This window comes from Apis florea, unplaced genomic scaffold, assembly GCF_048593485.1.
Source record: "Apis florea isolate Af1SG1 unplaced genomic scaffold, ASM4859348v1 contig_2291_pilon, whole genome shotgun sequence".
Lineage (NCBI taxonomy): Eukaryota > Metazoa > Arthropoda > Insecta > Hymenoptera > Apidae > Apis > Apis florea.
The window spans coordinates 816,848-843,132 of record NW_028256553.1 but is presented as its reverse complement, the minus strand read 5'-3'; the positions used below and the strand labels follow the sequence as shown (position 1 = coordinate 843,132).

Here is a 26,285-nt window from a genome sequence, read left to right as displayed (position 1 = left end):
GTTTAAATGATGATTTTTATACATTTTTATATCCTGTCAATAATTTCGGTAATATTTAGGATATTAACGTAAGTATTACAATATAAATACAAAAAAAAAATTTAAAAATCTTAAAAATAAAAGATATTAACATTAACAATATAATAATATAATAATATAATAATATATAAATCAAATAACAAATATAACTTAAAATGAATTTAATTATATTATTTTTTCATATTAACTGTTAACATTAATGATAATTTGTTATAAAAACTAATAAATGCAAATCATTTATTTCGTATATACATTTTTGAATTTAATATTATTTTATATTAACTAATAAATTCGATCTACGTTCAGTATTTTGAAATAGCGCTCTAATTAATTGTTTGACTTGGGATGCTGTAAATTCTCGTGCTAGTGGTCCTTTACCGCTATCCCATCTAACTTCGATTTCTTTAAGTGATGCACCCAATATTTGAATTAATTCTAAAAATTTTTCCCATTTTTTAACATATTGATAAATCTTTTGATGATCCTAAAAGTATAATGTTTTTAATATTATCTTCAAAAAGTATTATCCAATTTAATTTTATAGGAATTTTTCTGTGACATTATGTATGTAAAATTAAAATAATGTTTTAATTTTAAATTAATTTTAATGTAATTTTTTATATGGATTAAATTAATGAAAGTTTTTATTTAATAAAAGAAATTAAGAAAGAATTAATAAAAAAAATTATATTTTTTTGTAAACTTACCGGAAATATTTGTGGTGCACGCTTAACAATTAAATTAAATAATGTTATTAATTCAGTTGCAACATCAGCAGGAATGTCTTCAACAGATAGTACTCTGATTATTAAATCTTCGATCATTGAATTCATAATGCATCCTAAAATATGAAATTATCACTTAATTAAATATTGAAAAATATAAAATAAAAAATATGAACTGACCTACAGCTCTACAATAAATATTCTCAGGTAATACGTCTAACCAAACTGTTTTCAATAATTCCAATTGTCTATTACATTGTCTCATTGCACGTTCAGTATTAGGATGCAATTCAGAAGTTTGACCCAATGCAGATAAACCTTATTTAAAATAAAATATTTAAATTATTAATTAAAAAAATATTAAAAAAATATATTAAAATATATAAATCAATACTAACCAGATTCTTTAAGAATATCAAAAATAATATTTCGTTGATATTTCATATGTTCTAAAAAACATGATGATCCAACATCTCTTAATACTAATACTTGATCCGCAAAAGTTAAATTAAGATTTTGTAAGGATTTCGGTAATTTATCTTTATATTCGTATCCTAATGTGAGAAGATGATGTGCGAGATACATGCAATTGTTATGAAACATGGCTAAATAAAACATACATATGATTAAAATAAAAAAAAATATTTTCTTTGTTTAGATATTCTATCTATTAAATTATTTGTTTCTTACCAACTTGCTGCGGTATCGTTTCTAAAAATTTTCGGTGATGCTCTGGTACTAATCCTGCATACATTTCAAAAAAGTTTCTACATGTATAAAATAACTGTATCGCACACGTATCCGAACTACAACAAGCTTCGTCCAAGATATTTCTTGCGAGATCTAATATTTCTTTTGCATTTTTACTAAAATATAATTTGAGATATAAATTTTTTTTAACTTTATTAAGAAATATTCAAATAATTTTGATACCTTATTTGACATTTTGGAAGCTGAAAAGTATTGTCATTAATTTTTTTATTAACTTTTATCTCATTATAATCATCTGTATCTTCTAGAAATTCAAGTGGTTCCTAAAATTTGAAATTAATAAAAATTTGTATCAAATTTGCATATTTTATTGTAATATAAATAAACTTGCCTGTGGTTCATATATAATAGAATCATGTAAATTTTTCTTCATAATATTTCGTGCTTTTGCTAATAAATCTTGACAAATTTTTTTTACAAACAGCTTATCAATATCCTTTGTATATTCTGATAAAAAAAGTTGATCACTTGTAATAAAGCCTAAAATATTGAACATTGATTGTTATAATTATATTTAATTTTAAAAAAATGAAAAAAAAACTTACAAATTTCCTACCAATTTTGACCAAGAAGTATTGGAAATCATTAATTGCTTGGACAATGGGTGTGAAGTTTTTTAAATCAGCGCTTGATGTTGGTGTAATTTGTGAGATACAATCATTCTTTAATGAAGTTGACAATTGTTCAAGCAAATGAGGTTGTATTTTTTTCAGGAATGTTTCATCATCATAAATTGTAAATTGAAAATGCTGATGAAGAAACTTAAACAATAATTCCAAGTTATATAATACACTTTTATAACCAGATGATTTGTTCTTTTTAAATATTTCAACTGTGAAAACTTTCTCATCAATTACATATACAGAACAATCATCATTAATGATTGGATTAATTATATAATCCATAAGTGTCATTGAGAATTTATGTAAATGATTTGAGAGATTATCAATATGATGCAAACTTTGAATTAAATCTTGTATATCGTCGAATTCATTTTTTACATTTAATGTAATAGCTTTTGCATTTTGATCATCAATACCTGTCCAACAAATTCGTTCATGTAATAATGACGATGTATCAGATAAAAAAGATGTATAAAGATTTAAATATTCTTCTTCAATCGCTGTATAAATATCAAGATCACATAAATCAGTTTGTGAATTGTACAAAATAGTTTGCATGTGACATAATGTTTTGGCTACTTTCACATATAGTTTTTCTTCTTGATAATTTTTAATGGATTTAATACATTCATGTAAATTTAAAAGCTGATTAGAAAGTTGTAACATAATATTTGATTCTTTTAATGCTTGAGAAAGAGTTTTTAATTCTTTTGTGGAACCAGATAATTCTATTTTGACCTAGAATAAATAATATAACATGATATAACTTATATTTTAATAATTTATATTTTATATTTTTAATATTATATTTTATTAAACATACATGATCATCTATTCTCTTTTGCAATGCATTCATTTCTTCAAGTAATTTTTCTCCTTTTAATACCAAATGCTGATCTCTTGTAAGTTTTGATGTAAATTCAACATAATTATCATCCATGAAATCTTTGACATCATATTTTAATTTTGTTATTTCTTTCTGTATTTCTGATATCTTTTCATGTAAATTAACTTTCTCTAATTTTCCTAATAAAAAAAACAAAAAAAATTTTAATTTTTTATAAAACATATATTTTTTATTTTTGAAATGTAAATAAAAATCATAACTATTCATTTAAGAATATGTACAAATTAATGATATATTTTTTTATATATATATTTAAAATTTTTCGTAATCAATTTTATATTTTATATTTTTCATATTAGTAATATTATATTAGTAATGTTATAAATAATTAGTATGATTACATTTGATTATATTATATATTACATTTTGTATACATACCTGCTGTAATTAATACATCAGTTAAAAATGATGTCATATTGATAAAATTTTTTTCAAATATTTAGATTATTAAAATTAAAGATTAGCTAATTGTTTCACTATTAACTTAATATTAAATATAACTATCTAATTTGTATAATATTATACAGTCATATAATATTTATACAGTCATAAATTGCAAAAAAATAGAATTACTTGCACTGCATTGATTTATATATGTTAAATTAATGCAGCTGATGATAATGCATTACCATAGACTATAGAATATATAGATATAAAATAGATTTATCACTTATCATCTAATGACATATTGTTGTATCAGTTATACAGCTTGTAAATAAAAATAAAAAAAATATATATAGAAATATATATTATAAATATATATTATTATATATATATTATATATATAAAATAAATTACATATAAAAATATAAAAATTATTATTATAGATATATAATCTAAATTTTATATGTAAATTATATTATATATTATATATTTAAATTTATTTATATATATATAATTATAAATATTAATATTAATGCAACATAAACAAAAAATCGATAATTTTATGAAAATGTTTTTATAAAATAAAATTTCATAAAAAAAATAAAAAAAAATAAATAAAATATGTTAATAAAATTTTCTAAGGCACATAAATTTTACAAAATAAATATAAATAAAATAAATAGTGGTAGAAGAATAAAAATTAAGAAATCAGTGTCATTTTTAAAGTACCATAGAAAACAAATATAAAAAAAAAGAGTACATAGAAGAAGGATAGAGATGAATAAGAATTGATTATTAGAGCTATTTTTAAATGCTAAAGATATTCTTAAAAAGCTGATAAAGTAGCAATTGATTATCAGTGCCATTTTTCGAATATCAAAAGTATTCTAAAAATATTCAAAAGATGACTCTGTTGATCAATTCTTATTCTATTTTGTTCTCTCTTTATATTCATTTCATCTATAGCACTATATATATAGATGGCGCTGATTCCTTAATTTTTATTTCTATCCTTTTCTTATATTTATTTATATTTTGCAAAATTTATGCCTTCAAAAAAGTTTCAATATTTGATTAATTTTATTATTTTCTTTATCTAAGTAAACAACAATTAATTATATATAATTAATATCTAATATCTAATTGAAATTAATACTTAAATTGAATATAATTCTAAATTATAAAGAGTATATTAATTTTTTTCATGATTGATTTTCAAATTACGAGAATATCATATGAGATATAAAAGCTCTTATTCTTAGTTTAAGCGATATTTATTATCAATAAATAGAGCTATTATTATCAATTACTATATTTTTTAAAACCATTTTTCTGAAGAAATAGTAACAATTTTATCTTCTTTTCTTTTCTATCTATTTTTTATTTATGTTTTAAAAATATTAAGTTTATTAATATTAATATAAAACGCGTTTAAAACATAAATTGCTTTAATTTAAGTAAAATTTTAAAATATTTAATAATTATATTTTATTTTTGAAATATTTTACGAAGTTTACAAATTGTTTGAAAAAGCATTATAATCAATATTATATAATATATAAGAGTTATATAAATATAAATAATATAATTATTTGAAATGCGTATATATGAATTAGTATTTTAATTATTTAGATTAATAAAGTAATTTTTTTTTTAATAAATTAAATTTTTAAATAAATAAATTTATTTTAATATGTCTAATTTTATTTAATTTAAAATTTAGAAAATAATGTAATTAATATGATGAATTCAAAACTTTCAAAAGTTATAAAGAGTTAAAATAAAGAGAGGTTCTGAATTTCAAGAGGAACTCACCTGTTTCACAACCTGTGTGACGTATTATACTCAACCATGTCACGTGACACGTTTACCTTTCAACGTTAGTAGTAACAATACTATAGTTCCTTATGGTAGGAACAGTAGTGAGCCTGGAGAACGACGCGAGGTAAGACGCGACCATTGGAAAGACTACAAGAATATAACGAATTGAAAACCAGTTAAACCGCGCCCAATATGACGCCAGGTGACTATCGTGCTATAAATTGCAATTTACATTTATTTATTCCTTACTAATATAATTACATATAATTACACAAAATCTTTTGATATTATTGAATGATTGTAATTTTAAGTGTAATAAATTTCAAATATTTATTGCATTGCAATGTAATGAGGAATCTTGATAAATTGTAATACATAAAAAATAGTGAATAGATTTTCTTATCATATTATTAGGATGCATAAAAATAAACGGCGTCTTTCAGATTGTGGTTGGTAAAGACTTTCATGACGGGAGACTAACAACAGCGGTGTAACCGAGTCGCCACAGTCGAGCTGCGATCTCTCGCGCGTGAAGAAGCACAACGAGAGAAAGGTTAACGCTCGAATTTAAAATACAGTATAGCTCTGCATTTACGTAAAAGTTCCAGTATTGTCGCGTAAAGAATCAATCTTGGTCGTGATTTATAAAATCTAAACTAAGTATGTCGAAAAAAATTTGTGATTTGAATTAACCAAAAGAAATTTTCAATGAAATGATAGTAAAAATATCCTAAATAACTAAAAAGTTATTTAAATGTGATTAATAAAATATTAATAAAAAAAAATTTTTTAAATTTTCTAAAATTAAAAATTTATGTGCAAATATTATTATTTCTCTATAAATATTAAAACTATATTGATAATAATCAACGATATATTGTTGCAATGATACATTTAGTAAAAGTATAAATTTGATTACGCATTAACAAATCGAATCATCGTTTATCGATAATTTGTAATATTACAATAAATAACGAAGATTTATAAAAGGAAAATCGTAACAACCAAAGTACTTAATATTTTTGATGAACTATTTTATATATTTTAAATAAATATCACTATTTTTTAAAAAGCAGTGTATGTAAAATTATCAAAAATGTTGCAACAAGTGTCACCAAAATCTAATGAAGCTTTTAAACGAAATAAAAAACAATATAAAAAATCGAAAACTGTTATTATTCTCAATAACAAAATTAGTGATTAATATTGTGCGAAGAATTTTATTTTTTAAAGTGATGAATCGTTCAAGTGATTTTTTAAAGTTTATTTAATAATAATTATTATATTAAAAAAAAATCTGAAAGTGTCGAAAAAAATGCGTATTTTGTGTTTTTTACTAATTTTTTTGACTGTTTATGGACAGTCAGAAGAAGGATTTGATCAAACGTCAATTTATTACACTGAACCAACTTTCATCAATATCAGTAATTCCAACGATGGTCTCACGGAACTACACGGTGGCTACATTGTTCAAGGCCAACGATTATTGGAAAGATCAAAAAGTCCTTATCTGGTGCGAGAAGATTTGATCGTGGAACGTGAGGGCGAACTCGTGATAGAATCAGGGGTAGAGATCCGATTTGGTCCCATGATCGGAATCACGGTTCGTGGTATCATAACTGCAAAGGTAATACTTTAGAAATAATAAAATTGAATTTATACTATTGTGAAATATATATAGTATGTGTATATATATATATATATATATATATATGTGTGTGTGTATATAATATGAGACAATAGAATAAATATTAATATTAAAAAATAGATAAAATAAAATATAAAAATATAAATAAACAATAAAACTTATTGACAGAATAAAATAAATTTATAAATGAGTTATTTAAAAAAATAAAATATTATTGAAATAAATTACAATTATTTGAATCAATAAATTAATAAATATAGTTAAAAAAGTAGAAAACTTAATCATTTAATTTGAAGTAAAAAATTACAAACATTACAAAAGAATGAATTGATTAATGATAAAAACATGAATTATTATTATGAACATTTATGTGAATATATGAACATGCTACGTTGAATGAATCTGAGTCATCTGGTTATACACGTGTTACTACGAACATGCCACAAATAACGAATAGTGATAATTCAAGTTCCAAGAAAATTTTATGATTATACTTTCAATTAGATTTCGCCATAATTCACAAAAAAGAGTTTTTACAGTTCTTCACGAACTTATTCATATAATTAATTATCTAATAATTTTTTTTTTATCCAATGATTTTTATTCTTTATTGAATAAATATAATATCTTTCAGAATCGATATTACTATAGTGCTGATAAATGATAAAAAATTACGCTTACCTTCCCAAAAAATATGGTTTATAGAATTTTAATCATTTAATAAGTTACGATATTAATTTCATATTTATTAAGTAATTCTCATAATAATTCTCATAAATAATTAATATTATATTTAGCAATTAAATGTATTACAATTGATATTAAATATTTTAAATAATATAACAATATAATATACGTAACTTTATATTATAGGATAAGGAATTTATTAATTATTTCTAATAATTAAATATTTAAAAGTCTTTTAATACACTAATTTTTTCATATTATTCTTTCGTTATCTACAATGAACTAATTCTATAGAATTAGTTCCCTAAAAGTATATATGCTTTAAATCTGTCTTTCCAATATTAAGAATTTGCCTGAATCTCGAATACTCGAATACTAAAATTATTTCATTTCTCGTTACGTGCTACTTAAGTTCCACTTTGTTTTGAATTCTTTGCCTATTTCGATTTTTCCGAAAGAATTGACTGAAAAAAATTTCATGAATTCCAGAAACAAAGAATAATTAACATATCTAATTTCATCATTTTCTTCCAAACAGATTCGAAATTAAAGTTAAAGTTACAAAATCAAAGAAATCTCGAAATAATACTTTTAAATCTGTTGCGAAAGAAAGGGATTCGAGGGATAAAATGTCTTTTTTTCAAAGGATGCTGAATGACCGGAAATTCCAGAAACACGCGAGTTAAGCTGATTGTTAGTTTATTCGCATCACGTAGCGACAATGTAGGATCGTACTATCGTACCATTTGTTACGTACGTAAGTACACAGGCTGATACACAGAATAGGCATTAATATTCCGATTTTCAGAAAACAAATACTTATTGAAATAAAGAGAATTGGAACTAATGGAAGGTTCGTTTATAACTTGATCTTATATCTTATCTTCTTTTTAGATTTTTCAGTTTTTTCAGCGAGATAAGGATATAGATAAGGCTTCGAAAATGAGTTAGATAGATATATTGAAATTTTTCAGATATCTTATATAAATTAAAAATGTTTTTCTATCTATCAATATATTATGATATATTTTCTAGCACAGATATATGAATATGAGTTATAAGTTTTTTTAAGAAAACTAATTTTTCATTTCTAATAATTTTATTTAAATAAATTACATCATTGTTTAAATAAATTAATCGCCACTGTGAAATAAAAAAAAAGACCATTTATATTTTAAATTAGAATTCTATGTTTTTTCGCCCATAAATGGATGGACTGAAAATAAAGAAATTTCTGTTATTTTTAATGATACCCTCGCGTGACATATACCTGATAGGTATTTAAAGGCTTAAAAGTAGAATTGTTTAACGATGTTGTAGCAAGGGAAGCCTCTAGCGAGTAAACGCTTAGAGAAAACAAATGCAAGTAATCTATTTAAACGAGGGATTTCTAATCATGACGTTTCCATGAGGCCAGTTAGCGAAAGCTATCGAAAAGATAACTAATAAGCTGATTAAAGAATATGATACGAAACACAATGTAAAAAAAAATAACATGAACGAGTGAATCAGCTCTATGCTATATCGCCTCCGTCATGCGGTGCGTCTTAGGTCACGGATCAAACAGCAGTTCTTGGCCTGAATTGTTAACCTTTGACTTCACTAATCCTCTTATGCTTGGAATGAGAGGCTCAAATGAGATCTTCCTTTCACCTTATGCGCGTATATAAATTATTCTTGATCATGGATCAACCGTAAAGCTTCGTGATTAATTCTTTTAGAAAATAGAAAAGAAATAGGAAGAAAAATTTATTTCCAGCCTAGAATTTTGTATCTTTATAAATGGCCTGTCTAAAGTAAAAAGATGATTTGAAATTGAAAGAAATTGTTTGTGATTTGATAATTTAATATTGAATATTAATAATCAGATGTCTAATATTTAATATCAATCAAAAAATTAATATCGAAGAATGAATTTGGAATATTAAGAAGCTGTGAAATACTAGATAATATTGATTCCAAAAAATATACAGCGAGCATTGAGTATCAAATTTAGAATCTATTATTTCGAATACAGAAAGAAATATCAAATATATATATAGATAACATCGTCAATTTCTGATTTAAGGGAGAACCACAAGCGCCAATTATATTAACCGCAGCAGAAACGAATAATCAAGTTCATCCCGTCGAATCACCACTTTCGATACGATTAGTCGATGGATCAACTCCATTTGAAGGTAGACTGGAACTTTTTCATCGTGGTGATTGGAGAGCTGTATGCACAAATTCTCGGAAGTAAGTATTCATCATTCATTTATGTAAATATAAATATTTTATATAAATACTTAATACATATATTGATATCTTAATATATTAATGTACAGTTGGACCAGAGCTGATTTAGAAACAGCATGCAGACAGCTAGGTTTCCAAGGTGGAAGATGGTGGTCGTGGTTGGATCGACAATGGCCTGCAAAACCACGATTACTTTACGAACAACCCGGTTGTCGAGGCACAGAAATGTCTTTAATGAATTGCGAGAAATGGCCCGAAAGGCAGCTTGGTGGTGGTGTTTGTGGTAAAGTTTTAACTGAATTTATAAATATATATATGTTTATGAAGAAGATATCAACATCGTAAAATTTCAGATTATCATCCTGATTTGGGAATATCTTGTCTTTCTCATCATGATGGAGCCACGAAAGCGATAAAACATTGGCGAGGTATTCGTTTTGAGGAAGCATTATATACTCGACCATTGATCCAAGAGAATACGCTTTATATACGAAGATCAAAGTCAATTTTACGAAATGTTGTAATTGAGTAAGCATTTCTATATAAAATAGTTTCGGAAATTTAACGAATTTATTTTTGGTAACATTATTTTTATTTAAAAGATATGCAGGAACAGGTCGAGAATACAATGTTACTTCCGCGATCGATGTCGAAGGTGTTCCACCGCAAATGGAATCGATTTCAGTTCTTCATGGTGCCTTTACAGGCATTAATGTTACTAAACCCGATGCTCCTGTCATAATTAACAATTGTACTGTTCAAAACAATAGAGGTAATTTTAAATTTAGTATCATATTAATTAATTGTATTAAATATTATTTCATCCTTAAATTATAGGATATGGAATTTATGTGAACAGTTCATCTGGAATGACATGTATTAATGATTGTAATATATTGGATAATGGTGCTGATGGAATTAAATACGTTAATTTTGATGAACGACCTGATGAAAGATTGGACCGTACAGAAGTGTTCGATTTATGTACATTTCCAACTACGGCTAGTCAAACTTTTCCTGTTATAATATCTATGGAACAAAGCAAATATGCGCCTAATATAAAACATTGCCCACAAGTAAATAAATTTATAAATTATTTTATAAATAATTATTGAAAATATGTAAAAATGTAATATTTATAATATAATTTAATTTTATTAGCATATCTTTACGAGACCAGGACACGTGTTGACTATGCATTTTTTGCAAATGAAAACTGATAGAAATAATAGCGCTATGATGGAAATTTATGATGGCATAAGTGAAACAGAAAAGTTGTTAGCCAGAATAAAAGTGAAAAATGGTACATTGCCTCAAAGTGTCACGACAACTAGACAGAATTTATATATAAAATTTATTGCTGAACCACGCACAAACACGATTGTTTTCGTTCGTCTATCTTCAGGCTACAGTAAGTTTTCAAAGAATTAAAAAATTTCAATAAATTTAATTATCACGAAATAATTAAATTTTAGTAGAATTTTCAAATAAAATAAAATAAAATATTTAATTATATAAAGATTTTTGAATTTTTGTAAATTGCTAAGAAAATTTTAAACATAATAATAATGAGTTTTTATAATTATGATTTAAAGAAATATTTGTATTATAATTGTTTAGAATAATTATAAAAATTAACACATTTATTTTATTCCAGAAAAAATCTGCGATCTTAATGTGACTGGAAGTATTATAGCTGGTAATAATGGAAGAGGAATTGCAGTAGAAAAATTACGATCAGCCCTACATATCCATGAAACTTCTATATCTAGCAATAAACATTTAGCTGGTGTACATGTATTGGGTGGTGCCGCGGATGTGAATATTACAAGTAGTCGTATATCTTTTAATATAGGGGATGGTGTGAACATTACACTCACAGGAGGAAATCGTAATATATCTCGGACAAGTATTTCCTCCAATCAAGGTTACGGTTTTGCAGTATGGTTAAATGATAGTTTAACAACAGAATATCTCTATTTTAATCAAACCACTATAGTAGAATATTCACAAATATTTCGAAACAAAGATATTGGCATTCTAGTAAGTATATGTTATATTATAAAAGATATATATATAAATTTTGTATATACTTAATATATCATTAAATAATATCAAAAACAAATATTCATAGTTAGTATTAATATTCATATTATCTACAGGTTGGAAATGCAACTGGTAATTCGTATGTGAATGTGACGGGTAATTGGTTCAATAGTAGCGCTGAGATTGCAGTGCAAGTGGAATCTACTTGGAGACACAATCAAGGATTATTGAGACTTCAAATTGGTCACAATTCTTTCGTACAAAATGCAAAATTTGGAATCAAACTGCTTCCTGTTCTCAATTTAAAAGCAACAATAGAATATAATCACTTTAGAGAACAATCTAATGGTTGTATATTGATCAAAAATCCACTTTATGAAGAATTTAATATTCTACCTACGGATATCGTTGTTAGATATAATGAATTTTATAATAATCGTGGTGCTTTTGTAGTCAATATTGGACTTTCACCCTATAGTGATGTACAAAAATTATTATTTACTAGAAATTTTTTGCGAGATAATCGTGTTCGAGAACTATTTGATATTGGCAATACTATAAGATCGAGATTAATTCCGCGTTCTAGAGTTGCGGCTGCAGTTGTTGTTTCATCAAGCAATGTCGAAATTTTTCGTAATATTTTACATAATCCTGAATCACGATATGAAATTGGCTCGCATTTAGAGGATCAAAGTAAAATTATTAATTGTACTTATAATTGGCTTGGATTTGCTGAAGAGAACAAAATATTTGAAAGATTGTTTCATAGGTTTATATTATATTTTTTTTCTATTCATTTATAAAAACTTAGTTTTAATAAGCTAGGTTTTTAATATGCTATTCCATTTCAGAAAAGACAGATACAATCTTGCTAAAATTGAATATTTGCCGTACTTACTACATAGTAGTAATCCGGGAGCCAATACAATTATTTCAAACCCAACATTTGTACCACGATTTTTGACGCCTGGTACAAATTTAGTTGGTGGTGAAGTTGATGGTCTTGAGTCATTATATTCTGGTGAATACATTGTCGAACGAGATATCAATGTACGACCAGGTGGAAAATTGATTCTTCACCCTGGTGTCACTTTACGTTTTCCACCAGCTGTAGGAATGATGGTTGCTGGATCATTAGATGCCCATGGAAAACGACCAAGTGATATTTTATTTACACTGAAAGAAGAAATAATTATGGATTCAGTTAACGAAACTTTTGTGAACGAAGAATTTAATGAAATAAATGAAATGGAATTTGCATCTGTGAGGCTTCTTGGAGGAAAAACAAATCTTGAAGGAAGATTACAAGTAAAATTTATTTATTTAAAATTATCAGATATTGATTTTTGTAGAATAAATTCTAATTTATATCCTATAGGTAAAAATAGGTGAAAAATGGGGAACAGTTTGTAATTATGGTTGGACAATTCGAGATGCAGCACTTATTTGTCATCAATTAGGTCTCACTTTAGATCCTGATAATTGGTTTATGGAACGTTCTCAAATTCCAAATGCTGGTATCAATGAAGACATTATCCTAAGTAATGTTAGATGTACCGAGGATGATAATGATATATCAAAATGTAAAGCGGAAACAGAACAGAATTTTGAAAATTCTTGTACTCACGAGAATGATGTAGGTGTTAGATGTTCAGAAGCGGCATGGGCAGGTTTACGATTGGGACCCTTAGCTTTGAGAAGTGATCTCCAATTTGTAACAATAGAAAAAGCAGGCTTGCTCGACTATACCACTAATTCTTTCAAGCCAGGTAATATTTTGTATTATTATTGTATCTAACAATTTTTATGTTATAAAGTATAAAAAATGATTGATTTTTAGCTCTTCAAATCGATTTTTCAAGACATTCATTAGATAATGTTCGAATAATTGATAATCTACAAGATGGTTTAGGAATTTTATATTCAGATATATATTCAGCGGATGCTGTAAATACTGTCAGAAACAGCGATTTTTCACGAAATGGAGGCAGTGGAATCAGTTTCAAACAATTAGGAATGGAAATTATTAATTCTCGAATTGAAAACAATAAAGTTGCAGGAATAAGACATAATCCTGCCCTTTCTGCAGTTCAACAAAGAGAATTCGCAGGATGGTTTTTGCGTGTACCAGATTTAGTTGATTTATCATATAATCCAATAGTTATACCTTATCATGTACAGGATATTGAGCTGGCTAATGAAGAAACTAAATATATAATAACAACTAAAATTACTGGTGATTCTATTCAAAATCGTATTGTTATTAAAGTAAGTTTATTTATTAAAAGTTTATCTATCGATATTTTTTTCTATTTTGAAAGAAATAATATTATTTTTTTATTTTATTTATAGTGTACACCGGGATACATTATTGGTATTCAACTTTTAAATCCTATTGAAAATCGCAGTACAGAACAAATTATTTTACATGATTCACAATATATTGATCGTAATCATGAAACTTGGAACTTAAAACGCGATTTGTCAGTATTTCCTGTAACATCAACTTCTTTTGCTGTAATTCTAGAATATGATAGTGGCATAAATGCACTTGGAGGAGCTGTTTTTGTTATTACGTCTCTTCAAGCTCCGATACAAGTATAAAACTAACATATCAAATATTTAATAATATAAATATAATCCAATATAGTAAAATAAATATATTAAAAATTTATAATTTGCAGGATATACGAAACAAAATTGTAAAAGGTCCTATTCCAACATTGTTAATAACTAAATCTAAAATAAAGAATAACAAGAAAGGTATAATTGCATCATTTTACAATCGATATTTAGATGAAATTGGCGATCATTTTCTTCGAAAAGCAAATGAAACCATACAATTAGTTGCTTGTGAAATTTCTCATAATCAAGAGGAAGCTATTTATATATATTCACCCCATTGGAATATTTTCCAAAATAACATATCTGAAATTGCAATTCATATTAATGGTAGTTTAATTACGGACAATGGTAAAGGAATATATCAGTTCAGTCGTGATGCAAGATATTCGAATAATCTCTTCCATTGGATAATGCAAGATAGTACAATTGAAAGAAACAAAAGAGGAGGATTTGAAATACTTTTACCTGATGTGTGGCAATACAATGAAAATTTCACGCACACGTTATACTTCGATAATAATACTTGGCGAAACAACGAGCAATTTGGCTTTATAATTGATGGACACTATGCTACTTTAAATATTTCTTATAATCGATTTGAGGGAAATCGATGCAAAACTGGTTTAATCTCTATTCAAGGAATGGAGAAAAAAATGAAAATTAATTACAATTATATTGAAAATAATACTGGGATATATATGGTGGAATTCAAGGCAAACAGTCAATCAGAAATTTTAGGAAATGTCGATGCACGTTTTTTTGAGAATGAAATTAAACGAAATAGTTACGATTTAGTTGATATGGGCGCACATCGAACAGACAATAGTCCTAGTTATGTTGTTGGTTTTCATGGTATACAAAAAGTGCAAATAAATAGAAATTTATTTGGTGAAAATTCTTTAGACTATGAATTATTGGCTGGCATTAGAACAGCTAAAATTAATAATGAAGTCGATGTGACAGAGAATTGGTGGGGAACAGCTAATGATACTAAAATAAGGTAATTAATTATTTCATGAAATATACATATAAAATAAATATTTATATGTAATATATACATTTATTTAAAATGTTTTCTATTATTATTTATTTGTAGACAAAGTATTTTCGATTTTGATGATTGGAATGATCATGCAGTTGCCAATTATCGACCTTTCTTAATCAGTGATACTTTTGACTCTTCAATATCTGCATCCAGGCAGATTGTAAAAGAAATAGACTTAGATAATTTAGGTGGACGAATAATAGAAAATTTATCTATTCATGCTAGAGATAAGCCTTATATTGTAAAATCAGACATCACAATTATGCCAGAAGCTACATTACACATTTATCCAGATGTTGTTATGGAATTCGCTCCTAATATTGGAATTCTTGTTCTTGGTACATTAAAAGCTGTAGGCGCACCTAATCATGAAATCATAATGAAACCAATGGAACGTGAAAATGTTAATAAAATGAACGGAAAATTAAAAAGAAATGGAAAAATCATTTCTTTGTCCGAGGAAACTATTCGTCTTTGTAAAAATGGACGATGTTCTTCCTTATATAATGAAGGTAATTTTAAATATAACACTATAATATTATTGCATATAATAATATATAAATATATTACTATATATTGACACATATATAAATATTAATATTCTATTAAAATATAAATAAATATTAAATGTTCTTACAGGATTCTTGGAATTTTTTAATAAAACAACGTTACAGTGGATACCTTTATGTGACACTAGATTTACTGAAAGAAATGCACAAGTTGCCTGTCGACAATTAGGCTACGATGTACTTAATGTTTATGTGTCCTATGATCGTAGATATGAGCTTCATCCTGGTTCTTTAATACGCGTTTGGTCTTGGCCAGAACCACTGCAGGTATATAGAAATTTTAAATATTTTAAATTTATGCTTCTTCATTTTCTAAACGTAATAGATATTTTATTTTAGTGTACTGGAAAAGAAGAAAAATTAGAAGACTGTCAAATTAGATTAAACGGTGAATTATATGGACATCGACATGAATGTCCATGGGATAGTCAATTCGTTTTCATAAGTTGTGGAAAACGGAATCTAGATGATATACACGATTATTGGGGTGGAATACGAATTGCCAATAGTGAATTTGAACATCATTTATATGAACATCGTATTCACGATGTTGTAACTCACGAAACTGTAAGACGTGTTGAATCGATCTTAAAATATATTAATATTACCGGTGCTGGTATTTTGCATTTTGAAAAATCAGCTGCTTTGCAAACAATCATGAAATCTCCAATAATAACGCACGTTAATATTACTCACAGCGCTTATCATGGAATTAATGTAATATCACCAACTCACACGGTTTGTATTAGATTTTTTTTTGTTTTTTAAATCTTTTTATATAAATGAATGTGTATACTATTATTAATTTACTTAATATTTGTTAATGTAGATCGAATTATTATTCAATACTATTAATAATGTGCTTGGAAATGGCGTGAATATACTCTCGATAACGGGAGAAGGCCGTGAGGCAGATGAAAGTTCCTTTACGCCAATTAAAGATCTTAGTATTCCTTATCATTTATTCAGTATGATCGATATTTGCGATACTACTAAGGAAATTATTCTGGAAGAACGAGTTATAGTTTATTACAAATATGACAATCATCCTGTGAATTGTGTTAAAATTTTCCGCAGTGCTTATAGAGCAAAACCTTTTGGATTTAGGTTTGTATTTTCTTCATATAAATCTCATTAATTTTTTATATATTTAACTATTTAAAAAATTTAATATGTATTTTTTAGGCTTTTGCAATTTAATTTATTTAACTCTACTGCAAAACCTGGCCGAACAGATACAATTACTTTATATGATGGAGATATTTACAATATTAGTGCTAAAAGTATAGGTCACTTGGAAGCTAATAGTATTAATGAGAAAAAATTATTTAGAACTCAGGGACCAAGTCTTAGTATAAGATTATTTGCTAATGGTGCAAGTAATGTACATGGATTTATAGCAGAAGTAGTTACTTTACCAATCTCTGCTATTGGATTCAGTAAGTAAACTTAATATATGACTGGAATACAGAATATTAATATAATATTTTTTTCTTCACGTTTAGATCGTGATGTACAACATAATATTTCTTATTCTGTGATATCTAACTGCCGTGAAGGAGCAATTAAATATGCTAGCGCTGGTGAAGTAAATGCTATAATGACTCTTGAATATAATCAATTTACGAATAATTGTGAGAAACTATATGGTAATTTTTCAACTTGCAAATCAGCTGTATGGTTAGATGTGCAAAATACACAATCTTTATTCTTCAGAGTAAATATTTCTATATTTATTACAATATTTTTAATAACATTTTTTATTTTTTCTTAATTATATTGTATTTATTTTCATTCTAGAACAATGCTGTTCGACAAAATCAAGGCGGTCTTTCAATTCGAGCTGATTCTAGAGGCTCGGCGACTTCTTTAGAAGGATGGATCTATAATAATGTTTTTGCAGAAAATTTTAATAAGCCTGCTTTATATGTAGAAGGTCGTCAAAGCAGTCCTTATCAAGAAGTTACCATATTTAGGAATTATTTTACAAAGAATAATGCTCCTTATGATAATAATATTATTTTGAAACAAGTAGTTAGCAACATGACTCTTAATTATTTGCATGCCAATCTTGGTGCACATCTTTTGGAAATTTCCGGATTTGATGGAGTTCGCTTACCTATTTATCAAAGCACATCTCACAATGGTTTTTATAAGTATGCATTTTCTTCATTCTTTTATTTTTTATTCAACGTAATGAATTTTATTTATAAATTCTATAAAAAATGATTTTAGAAATTATGCAATGGACTCTAATGGTCGCAGTACAGTAGTTGCTGGAACTCCTGGCCAGCAATATGTAGATAATGTTTTCTTCAATCCAGATAATGATTATGAAATGCTTACAACAAATAGATCACAGTATGTAATTTTAGATATTAATATTGTTATATTTTATACATTAACGTTATTTATATGTATATTTATATTTTCTAACTCAATATAATATATCGAATATTAAAATTATAATATAATTTTTAATTACACAGGCAGCTAGAAATGTGGAGATCTCATATAGATGCACGACATAATTGGTGGGGATATAATGAAACACTAGCTGTAGCTGGTAGAATTAAAGATAGAGGAGATTCTCCAGAATTATTACAAGTTGACTATCAACCTTTTCACATGAACAATGAATCCGTTTTAAATGGTAAATGTCCACCAGCATGGGATTTGGTAGGCGATACATGCTATATATATATTGGTGCCCCTATGGATTTCTTTAGTGCTCGAGAATTCTGTAGAGTAAGTCATCAATTATTCAACTCTTAATATATTTAATTATCTAATTTATAGATTAATTTATTATAAATATGTTCTTACATTCTTAGTCTGTGAACGCATCTATGCCATTCATTATGGGTAATTATTTGGAACTTTGGCAATTTTTGCGAAAACAACAAATTCGATATGATTATTCTGATCGTGCTTGGGTACAACAATTAGATCGAGTAGATCAATGCACAACTTTCACTTATCAAAGTATTGAGATTGATTACTGTAATCAACTGAGTCCTTTCATTTGTGAAATTGGTATGTTAATTATATATTATCTATTATTATTCTAAGAAAATATATTAAAAGATATATTTTTCATTACAGATCCTAGAGTAAATATTGATCCATTATCCTGGAGAAAGGATATAATTGCAGTGGCTGTATTAGGATCAGCTGGCATAGCTTTAATATTATTAACAGCAGCTATTGCACTTTGGATATCTAAATCAAAAAGAAGAAATCTCGAAAGATTAGAAAGACGAAATTCAATCAGACAATCTTTACATTCTTTACGATCAGTTGGCTCTACATCTGGATTTAGTGAACTTGCATACCGACGCAAACCTATTGCAGTAAATATATTTTTTATTTCAACTTTTCTATAATAATATTAACATAATGTAATTATTATCAAAATATTTTTAGACAAAACACTCTACAGACACTTTAAATTCAAAGTCATTAGATTATAGAAGAATGTTAAATGGCGGAAGCATAGATTCAATGGATAAATCTCAATTAAATTCTTCTATGGAAGACAATCAAAGCTATGATGTATACGAAGCACACAATCTAAGATATTCTCCAAGTACAAGTGACTTCAAAAGTAATACTCAAAAATATGGCGCCTCACAAAGCGGAGACAATCCAGTATTTGATTTAACTTATCGTAATGAAGGTTTTAGAAATCATTCCACATTTACTTCAAGGAGCACCAATGTGTGGCCTATAGAATCTGCTGCAGAAACTACCACTGACGAAACGGCAGCTATTGATGCTACTAACGAAAGTTCTTATCTTAATACTTCTACTCTTCCATTAAATTCCAGCCTTGCCTTGACTGATTCAATTAGTGAACTGAAACGTGACATTGAAACATCAGTATCTTACAGTCCAATGGACTATGATTCAAAACGCAGTTATGATAATGCAACATTAACTCCAAGTCAAGCATCAGAGCCTGTTCCAGAATATGCTCCAAACTTTAATCCTCCAATACCACCTCATCCTTATCATTATCATGAAGATAGACCTAGGAGTGAGGCATTATTAGAAACTAATTTGGATACTGGAGAAGAAAAACCTTTACGTTCAAAAAGTGAAGCTTTGTTAGAGACTAATTTGGATGTATTTTTGGCAAATGAGCCAACAGAATTGACACAGCTTTCAGTTGGAGCGCGAAGCAAAAGTCAGCCTTTGGAAACAGCAATGTAAATTGTTGATAAAAAATAAAATAGTTTCAATTATTTTTTATAAATGTAAAAAGAAAAACTGCCAGAGATAAGTTAATGTTAAATTATAAGTTTTATATTATATATTATAGCTCATGATGAAAGGATTTTTATATGGAGAAAATTTCGATTCAATTATTATTGTTTAGCCCACCGAATTTAATATTTAAGTTACTGGAACTCAAGAAGAAGATAAAATAAAATATTATTGAACAAAATATTTTATATTTATCATCTTTTTGTAGTTTGAAGTCGAGATCTCGATATTCGGTTGGTTCTTAATTTAATAGATATTAATAGATTTCGAATTTGAAGAATTATAAAGATTATTATATATTTTATATAAAAAGCATATAATCTTAATAAATAAATTAAGATAATTTAAAGAATTAAATTTTATGAAATTTTATCTAAAATTATGAAACATATATCTAAAATAATTTGCATAATTCTTAGGAATTGCTAAATAATTAAATAATTAAAATCTAACAAATAAAAAAACACGATATAAGAATAAAAAAATATGTTACAAATACATGGTATTACACTGCCAAACATGTAAAACAGTATACATTATTATACTAACACGATGAGAAATAAACTTGCGTGTTAACGTTGTGATAAATAGTTCTAGCTGAGCATAAATTGCATTTTAATCTTATTAGAATGCACTTGTTCTCATTATATACAATTATACATTATATATACACATATACAATATTTGATTCAGCATGTGAATTATTTAATAGATATAATTTTTTTTTTAATAGATGATCTTACCAAGCGTTTTCGTAAAAATTTTATAAGCATATTAACAGATTATCCGTCCATACATTTAAGTTCATTATAATGATAGTGCCTTATTTGGCAATGCAATATATGTATTTATATGTACATGTATAAATATAAATATCAAAGAATGTCTTTTAATGAATTGACTTAAAATATTTTTTTCATATTTTTTTATATTGTTATTGTAATAAAGATTCACAAATTTACATTTTGCATACAATTTATCAAGCAACAGTAATTCAATAAACAATGATCTATTATAATAAAACATTCTTCCAAAGAAAAATCAAAAAATATTTCAACAAATAAGAATAAGCGTTAATTTTTTTTGTGCAAAGTATTTTTTATATATTTTTAGAGCATAATTATGTATTTTATATTTGAATATTATTATATATAATTTTATTAAATATTAAATTATATATAACTTAATATTTATACATTAAAAATTGGCAAAACTAATAAACAATTTAATTAAAATTTTTATTGTTATTTTATCGTGGCGAAATTAAAGAAAGACAATTTTATTTTTTTTATATATGTTATAATTAAATAGATATTTTGAAATGTGTATACAATATATTACATGATATAATGAAAGGATTGACGAATAAATTATGGAAGACTATTTTAAAACAATATTGAATATATTAATATTAATATCGTTAATAACATTATTAAATATCAGGATCAGATTACTATTCGTCGTAGCCGTTTTTTTAAATCGCAAAAACGATCAATCGGCAACAAAAGATCACCCATGTTTATAATAAGACAAAAGCATCTTACATTTTTTTTTATTTTTTTATAAAATTTTTTATGTACTTAAGATTATGGTGCACATATAAACAAAAAAACGGCTTTGTTTGCTCTGCATCTTTTAGATGCAACTTTTTTCATTTAAATATGCTGAACCTTGTTATAAGATAGGCATATAAATGTATATACAATTTTCTAATATACTAAAAGTGATAGGAGAATCTTGCCGAGATCGAATAGATAAAAATTTCTATGAAGTATTTTCTATTAAATTTACACAAATTATATTATTATATTAATAGTACACAAATTATTTAAATATTTTGCTTCAATTTTTTTTTCATATTAGAAAATGAAAAGTATAATTTAAAACAAAAAATTTTTTGCAGATTTAATACCAGAAAATATCTTAATAATCAGGAACTATACTCATAAAATCAAATTGATCAATTTGATGATTTACTATTCTTTTTTGTGAAAAACTACAAAATAATATTTCTAAATTTTTCAATTTATTATTAAAGAAGTATATTTATTTCATAAAAAAAATTGAAGGTAAATCATTTAAATAATTAATATTGAAACTTTATTCCGGAATTATAATTAAATTCGAAGCAATTAATTTAACAAAAATAACAATAATAGTACTTTACCTTATATTTTTTAATATGAGAAACTAGCTTTTTTATTTCTATTGCACACATCACAACAAAAAACAAAAAAAAATAAAGAAAATTATTGCACCAATATCATGTGATATAGCACGTTATGGTAACGAGAAATAATCAACAATGGAATTTGTTCGTAGTACTCGTTATTAATTTAGAGCACTATTTTATCTCTTACAATTTAACTTAATTCTTAAAACATTTAACACGAACGAATTCTGTTTATGAATCAATAATATTAACTCGGAGCACTCGTATTTTCGAATCATCTTGTCATTTTTCATTGCACACTTCATCGCGACAAGAATCGCTGAATAAAATACAACAAATCGCGTGTCACTAACAGTTTTGGCGCGTACGTTTAATCAGATGACTTCAGGTACTTTTAATTCGAGAGTTTTTCCATAGTGAAAATATCCTTTAAACATCTTAATATTATCAAATTAATTTGTATTACTAATCTTTCATTTTCTATATATTTTTTTTTAATTTTATAACTTGTATTTATAAAATAAAGTATAAATTATCTTGAGAAATAAGATAATTGTGTTATATATACTTTGATATTTTTTTTAAAACGTACGGTTTTTTAAAACGTAAAGTTTTTGGTGGTTACTGCTACACATCGATTGTCGATTATTGAAGCTCGTTTCAAACTTAACTATAGTGTAATATTTATAAAAGATATGTATACTTATATATTCATATAATTTGTATATACAAATATTGTACATACATATATTCGTGGAATATTGTATAATTGTATACCAAACATTTAATTCTTAATTTTTATCCATAAAATGACCCTGGCTTTTTGAATGTATCTTTTTACATCTAAAATTGCACCTTTATACACGAGCGCTTTACAGGAACAAAAACAGAGAAAAATATTTGCAAAATTGCAGAAATATGTTCTCTCAACTGAAATTTAATTGAATATATCTAATTCATTCCTTTCCCTATTTATAAAAGCCAATTGTTCTTAATACATTTAAAATTTTCAAGATCTTAATTTTAAAACTAAGTTTTTTTTATTCAACAAATATTATTTTAAAATAAAAAATTGAGAAAACTGAAAATTAATTACAAAAAATATTAATATCACATTGCCATGGGAAAGGGATGAAAAAAATAATAACTGTACTATTTAATTAGAAAAGAATAAAGTTGAAATATTATACAGAATGTCCCATAATAAAGAAGGAACTTTTTGAAAATTCAGTACCTAAAAAATTTAAAAAAGTTTATATAAACATATTTAAAATACAAATGAATGATATTTTACAAATATTATACTCAACTCAAAACTTATAAAAATCAAATATGTATAAATAGATTCATATGAATATATATTCATGTTTATATAAATTTTTTTCACTATTTTAGATGCTGAATGAAATTTCCAGAATATTTTCCACTTCCTATGGAACACTTTGTATAAACAAATTATGTGATTGAGCGATCAGTAAGTCTCAAGTATTAACGTTCTCAATCTAATAGTTAACAATTAATAACAAATGTATCATATAATAAATCACTGTAGAAGAACTATAATTATAACTATGTATTTTGCTACATATAAATAAAATCGATTATAAGAATGAATCAATATTAAAATGGTGATAGGAGGCAGTAATAATAGTATTTTAACGGAAAATGTTCGTGAAATATTTGTAATATTTATAACAGATTTAATAAAAAATAATTATAAAACCGCATTATCGTGCGATTTAGCCTCCTACAGCGATTCAAATAAACCAATGAACCGAAAGCTAATATGAAACGACACTTTGGAATTGCAAATAACTTACTCGATATAATAAAATTTGAATCTTTACAATGAATTAACGATAATAACGTATCTCGTTTGAATAACGATCAGAGATAAGGTATATATTAAATTTTATATTAAAACTTTAAATTAAATTAAGTAAAATTCTAAAAAATAAAAACGCTATTTCGCTAATAATTTTATTTCTTTTTTTTTTTTTGTTTTTTTCTTTTTTAATATCTTCGATCACTTTCATCATGTTAAACGAAAAAGATTAACATGGTAAATGTGATCAAATATAAAATTATAATTTGATACATGAAACCACAATGTTACAAACAAAATTGTCAAAATCGAAATACATATTCCGAACACATTTCGCCAACATTACAGTTAATTTTATTAGGGAACGCAAGTGATATTAATAATGAAGCATGAAACTATTAACTGACAAGTAAAATTCCTCTGATTAGTAGAGTAATAAAATTTGATGTATAAACATTTATGTTTTAAATAGCAAGTCAGTATAAAAAGTATATTATTATTAGCAATGAATCATTAAATTCTTAATGAAACTAGCAATGTTAATAAAACATTGGAATATGTTTTTTTTTGAAAACGAAATTTTTAAAAAAATTCGATTTTGATAATAATGTGATCACCGGATCGTGAAAGCATTAAATGATTGCGAATTGATATTTATTAATACGATATTCATCAAATTTATTATACGAATTTTGAATATCGAATTTACATTGTGGTCATTTATTTTCTGTAGACCTATTTAAAATAATTGAAAATCTAACACAACCAAACGACATTGCTCGATCGCGATTCTTTATTTTCAGAAATATAGCGCTCTGATACTTGACTCATAGAGCACTAAATAAAATGAAAAGAAAAAGAAATATAATGAAGAAGTAATAAAGTCAAAGCTCAGAAAAAAATAAAGGAATCAAGAGAATAGAAAACGTGCTGTGCACGTTCTGTGAAATAAACGATGAGAAAGAAACGACATCACTGTGTTATGCTACGACGACTTGCATCTGCCTCTAGACTAGAAAGAAACGTGTCACACTGAGACACGTTACATTTACGGGGTGGGAGTTGGGAAAGGCTTCTTTTGAAGATAAGAAAAATATATGAATCCTGTCATCATTCTGGATACTTCTCGAGATCTTGTTTCACAAATTTCCTCGAAGTTTTAGACAAGAACTCTTCTAAGTATCGTAAGTATACGTACGTTTTTTTTTTTGCAAGTAGTAGGAAATCAGTTTCTGTCGTGCGAGGCTGAAAGATATACTCGATTCTGCCGATGATCGAACGTGCTGCAGAATATTTAAGATGAATTTGCCATATGAATCTTGATCATCGAAAAACGATCATCAAACCATAAATACTTCGACGAACGGATTGCATTCTGCTTGAGAAGGTGCAGGAACACGTTTTTCTAAATCCATTCGTGGAAGAAAAGCTTCAATGCGTGGTTCTGCAGTTGGTGTAGTTGTAGCAGGTACAGTCGCTCCTGGTGCTAATTGCAAGCATTCAGCTGGAGTTAACTGAAAATGCATTTATATGAAATAAGAAATTATCAAAAAATATTTTTTAAATTATTTGTAAAAAGTTCGAAAATTAAAAAAATTACTATTTTGTTCTTTTGGAATATTTACCAAAGCTGCTTGCTGAGGAATCGCCGCAATACCACCGACATTTGCTGGATTATAATAATTAGTTGGACTAACTGGTGGCGAAGGATAAGGCCAATAGAAAATTGGAGGCGGATAATGTGCCGCAAACTGTGGTGGTCCACGTGGTAGCATTGCAGCCGCAGGTGGAAATATTGCGACTGGTGGCGGCGGCAACATCGTGCCTCCTATAGATAGAAAAAAGAGGAAAGATAATCAACGTTCGATCAAATTTATCTGATTATTATAC

At 26.1% G+C, this 26,285-nt stretch overlaps 3 protein-coding genes across 8 annotated transcripts in view; 1 reads left to right on the top strand and 2 right to left on the bottom strand.

Annotated features, from left to right (window-relative positions):
• Positions 1-7: 7 nt before the first annotated feature.
• Positions 8-5,453, bottom strand: Zw10 (Zeste-white 10 kinetochore protein). Of its 3 annotated transcripts, none has more exons than XM_012490277.3 (10): positions 5,265-5,453; positions 2,982-3,184; positions 2,092-2,896; positions 1,867-2,015; positions 1,698-1,798; positions 1,455-1,630; positions 1,163-1,369; positions 945-1,082; positions 747-880; positions 8-523 (listed from the first exon to the last, which is right to left on the bottom strand). In XM_012490277.3, exons 2-10 carry the CDS (start codon positions 3,096-3,098, stop codon positions 308-310), a joined length of 2,043 nt encoding a protein of 680 aa, XP_012345731.2. In that variant the 5' UTR covers positions 3,099-3,184; positions 5,265-5,453; the 3' UTR covers positions 8-307. The 3 variants fall into 3 exon arrangements, with proteins under 3 accessions (XP_012345731.2, XP_003689611.2, XP_086759413.1); XM_003689563.4 differs by lacking the exon at positions 5,265-5,453 and adding an exon at positions 3,444-3,705; XM_086903287.1 differs by lacking the exon at positions 5,265-5,453 and adding an exon at positions 3,444-3,705 and having other exon boundaries at positions 8-474.
• bark (C-type lectin domain-containing protein bark beetle) lies at positions 5,319-21,632 on the top strand. 2 transcript variants are annotated; one of them, XM_086903282.1, is made up of 28 exons: positions 5,319-5,472; positions 5,714-6,897; positions 9,674-9,843; positions 9,933-10,126; positions 10,197-10,371; positions 10,446-10,615; positions 10,681-10,919; positions 11,005-11,254; positions 11,501-11,886; positions 12,006-12,658; positions 12,741-13,197; positions 13,268-13,658; positions 13,730-14,157; positions 14,242-14,487; positions 14,574-15,514; positions 15,611-16,071; positions 16,199-16,395; positions 16,468-16,866; positions 16,958-17,235; positions 17,314-17,567; positions 17,634-17,845; positions 17,929-18,284; positions 18,364-18,489; positions 18,618-18,876; positions 18,963-19,164; positions 19,234-19,481; positions 19,555-19,735; positions 19,808-21,632. In XM_086903282.1, exons 2-28 carry the CDS (start codon positions 6,586-6,588, stop codon positions 20,341-20,343), a joined length of 8,721 nt encoding a protein of 2,906 aa, XP_086759408.1. In that variant the 5' UTR covers positions 5,319-5,472; positions 5,714-6,585; the 3' UTR covers positions 20,344-21,632. The 2 variants fall into 2 exon arrangements, with proteins under 2 accessions (XP_086759408.1, XP_012350386.3); XM_012494932.3 differs by having other exon boundaries at positions 19,555-21,632.
• LOC100867990 (RNA-binding protein fusilli-like) overlaps positions 12,639-26,285 on the bottom strand; it is a 37,383-nt gene continuing 23,736 nt past the window's right edge. For 2 of the 3 annotated variants that reach the window (XM_086903283.1, XM_086903284.1), the window contains 2 exons: positions 26,021-26,223; positions 24,537-25,909 (listed from right to left, as the gene is read on the bottom strand). In XM_086903283.1, the coding sequence (XP_086759409.1) occupies positions 25,736-25,909; positions 26,021-26,223 (377 nt within the window). In that variant the 3' untranslated portion in view covers positions 24,537-25,735. Of the gene's footprint in view, positions 13,066-24,536; positions 25,910-26,020; positions 26,224-26,285 lie in introns of those variants that run through there. The other variant, XR_015290725.1, reaches the window with a different exon arrangement.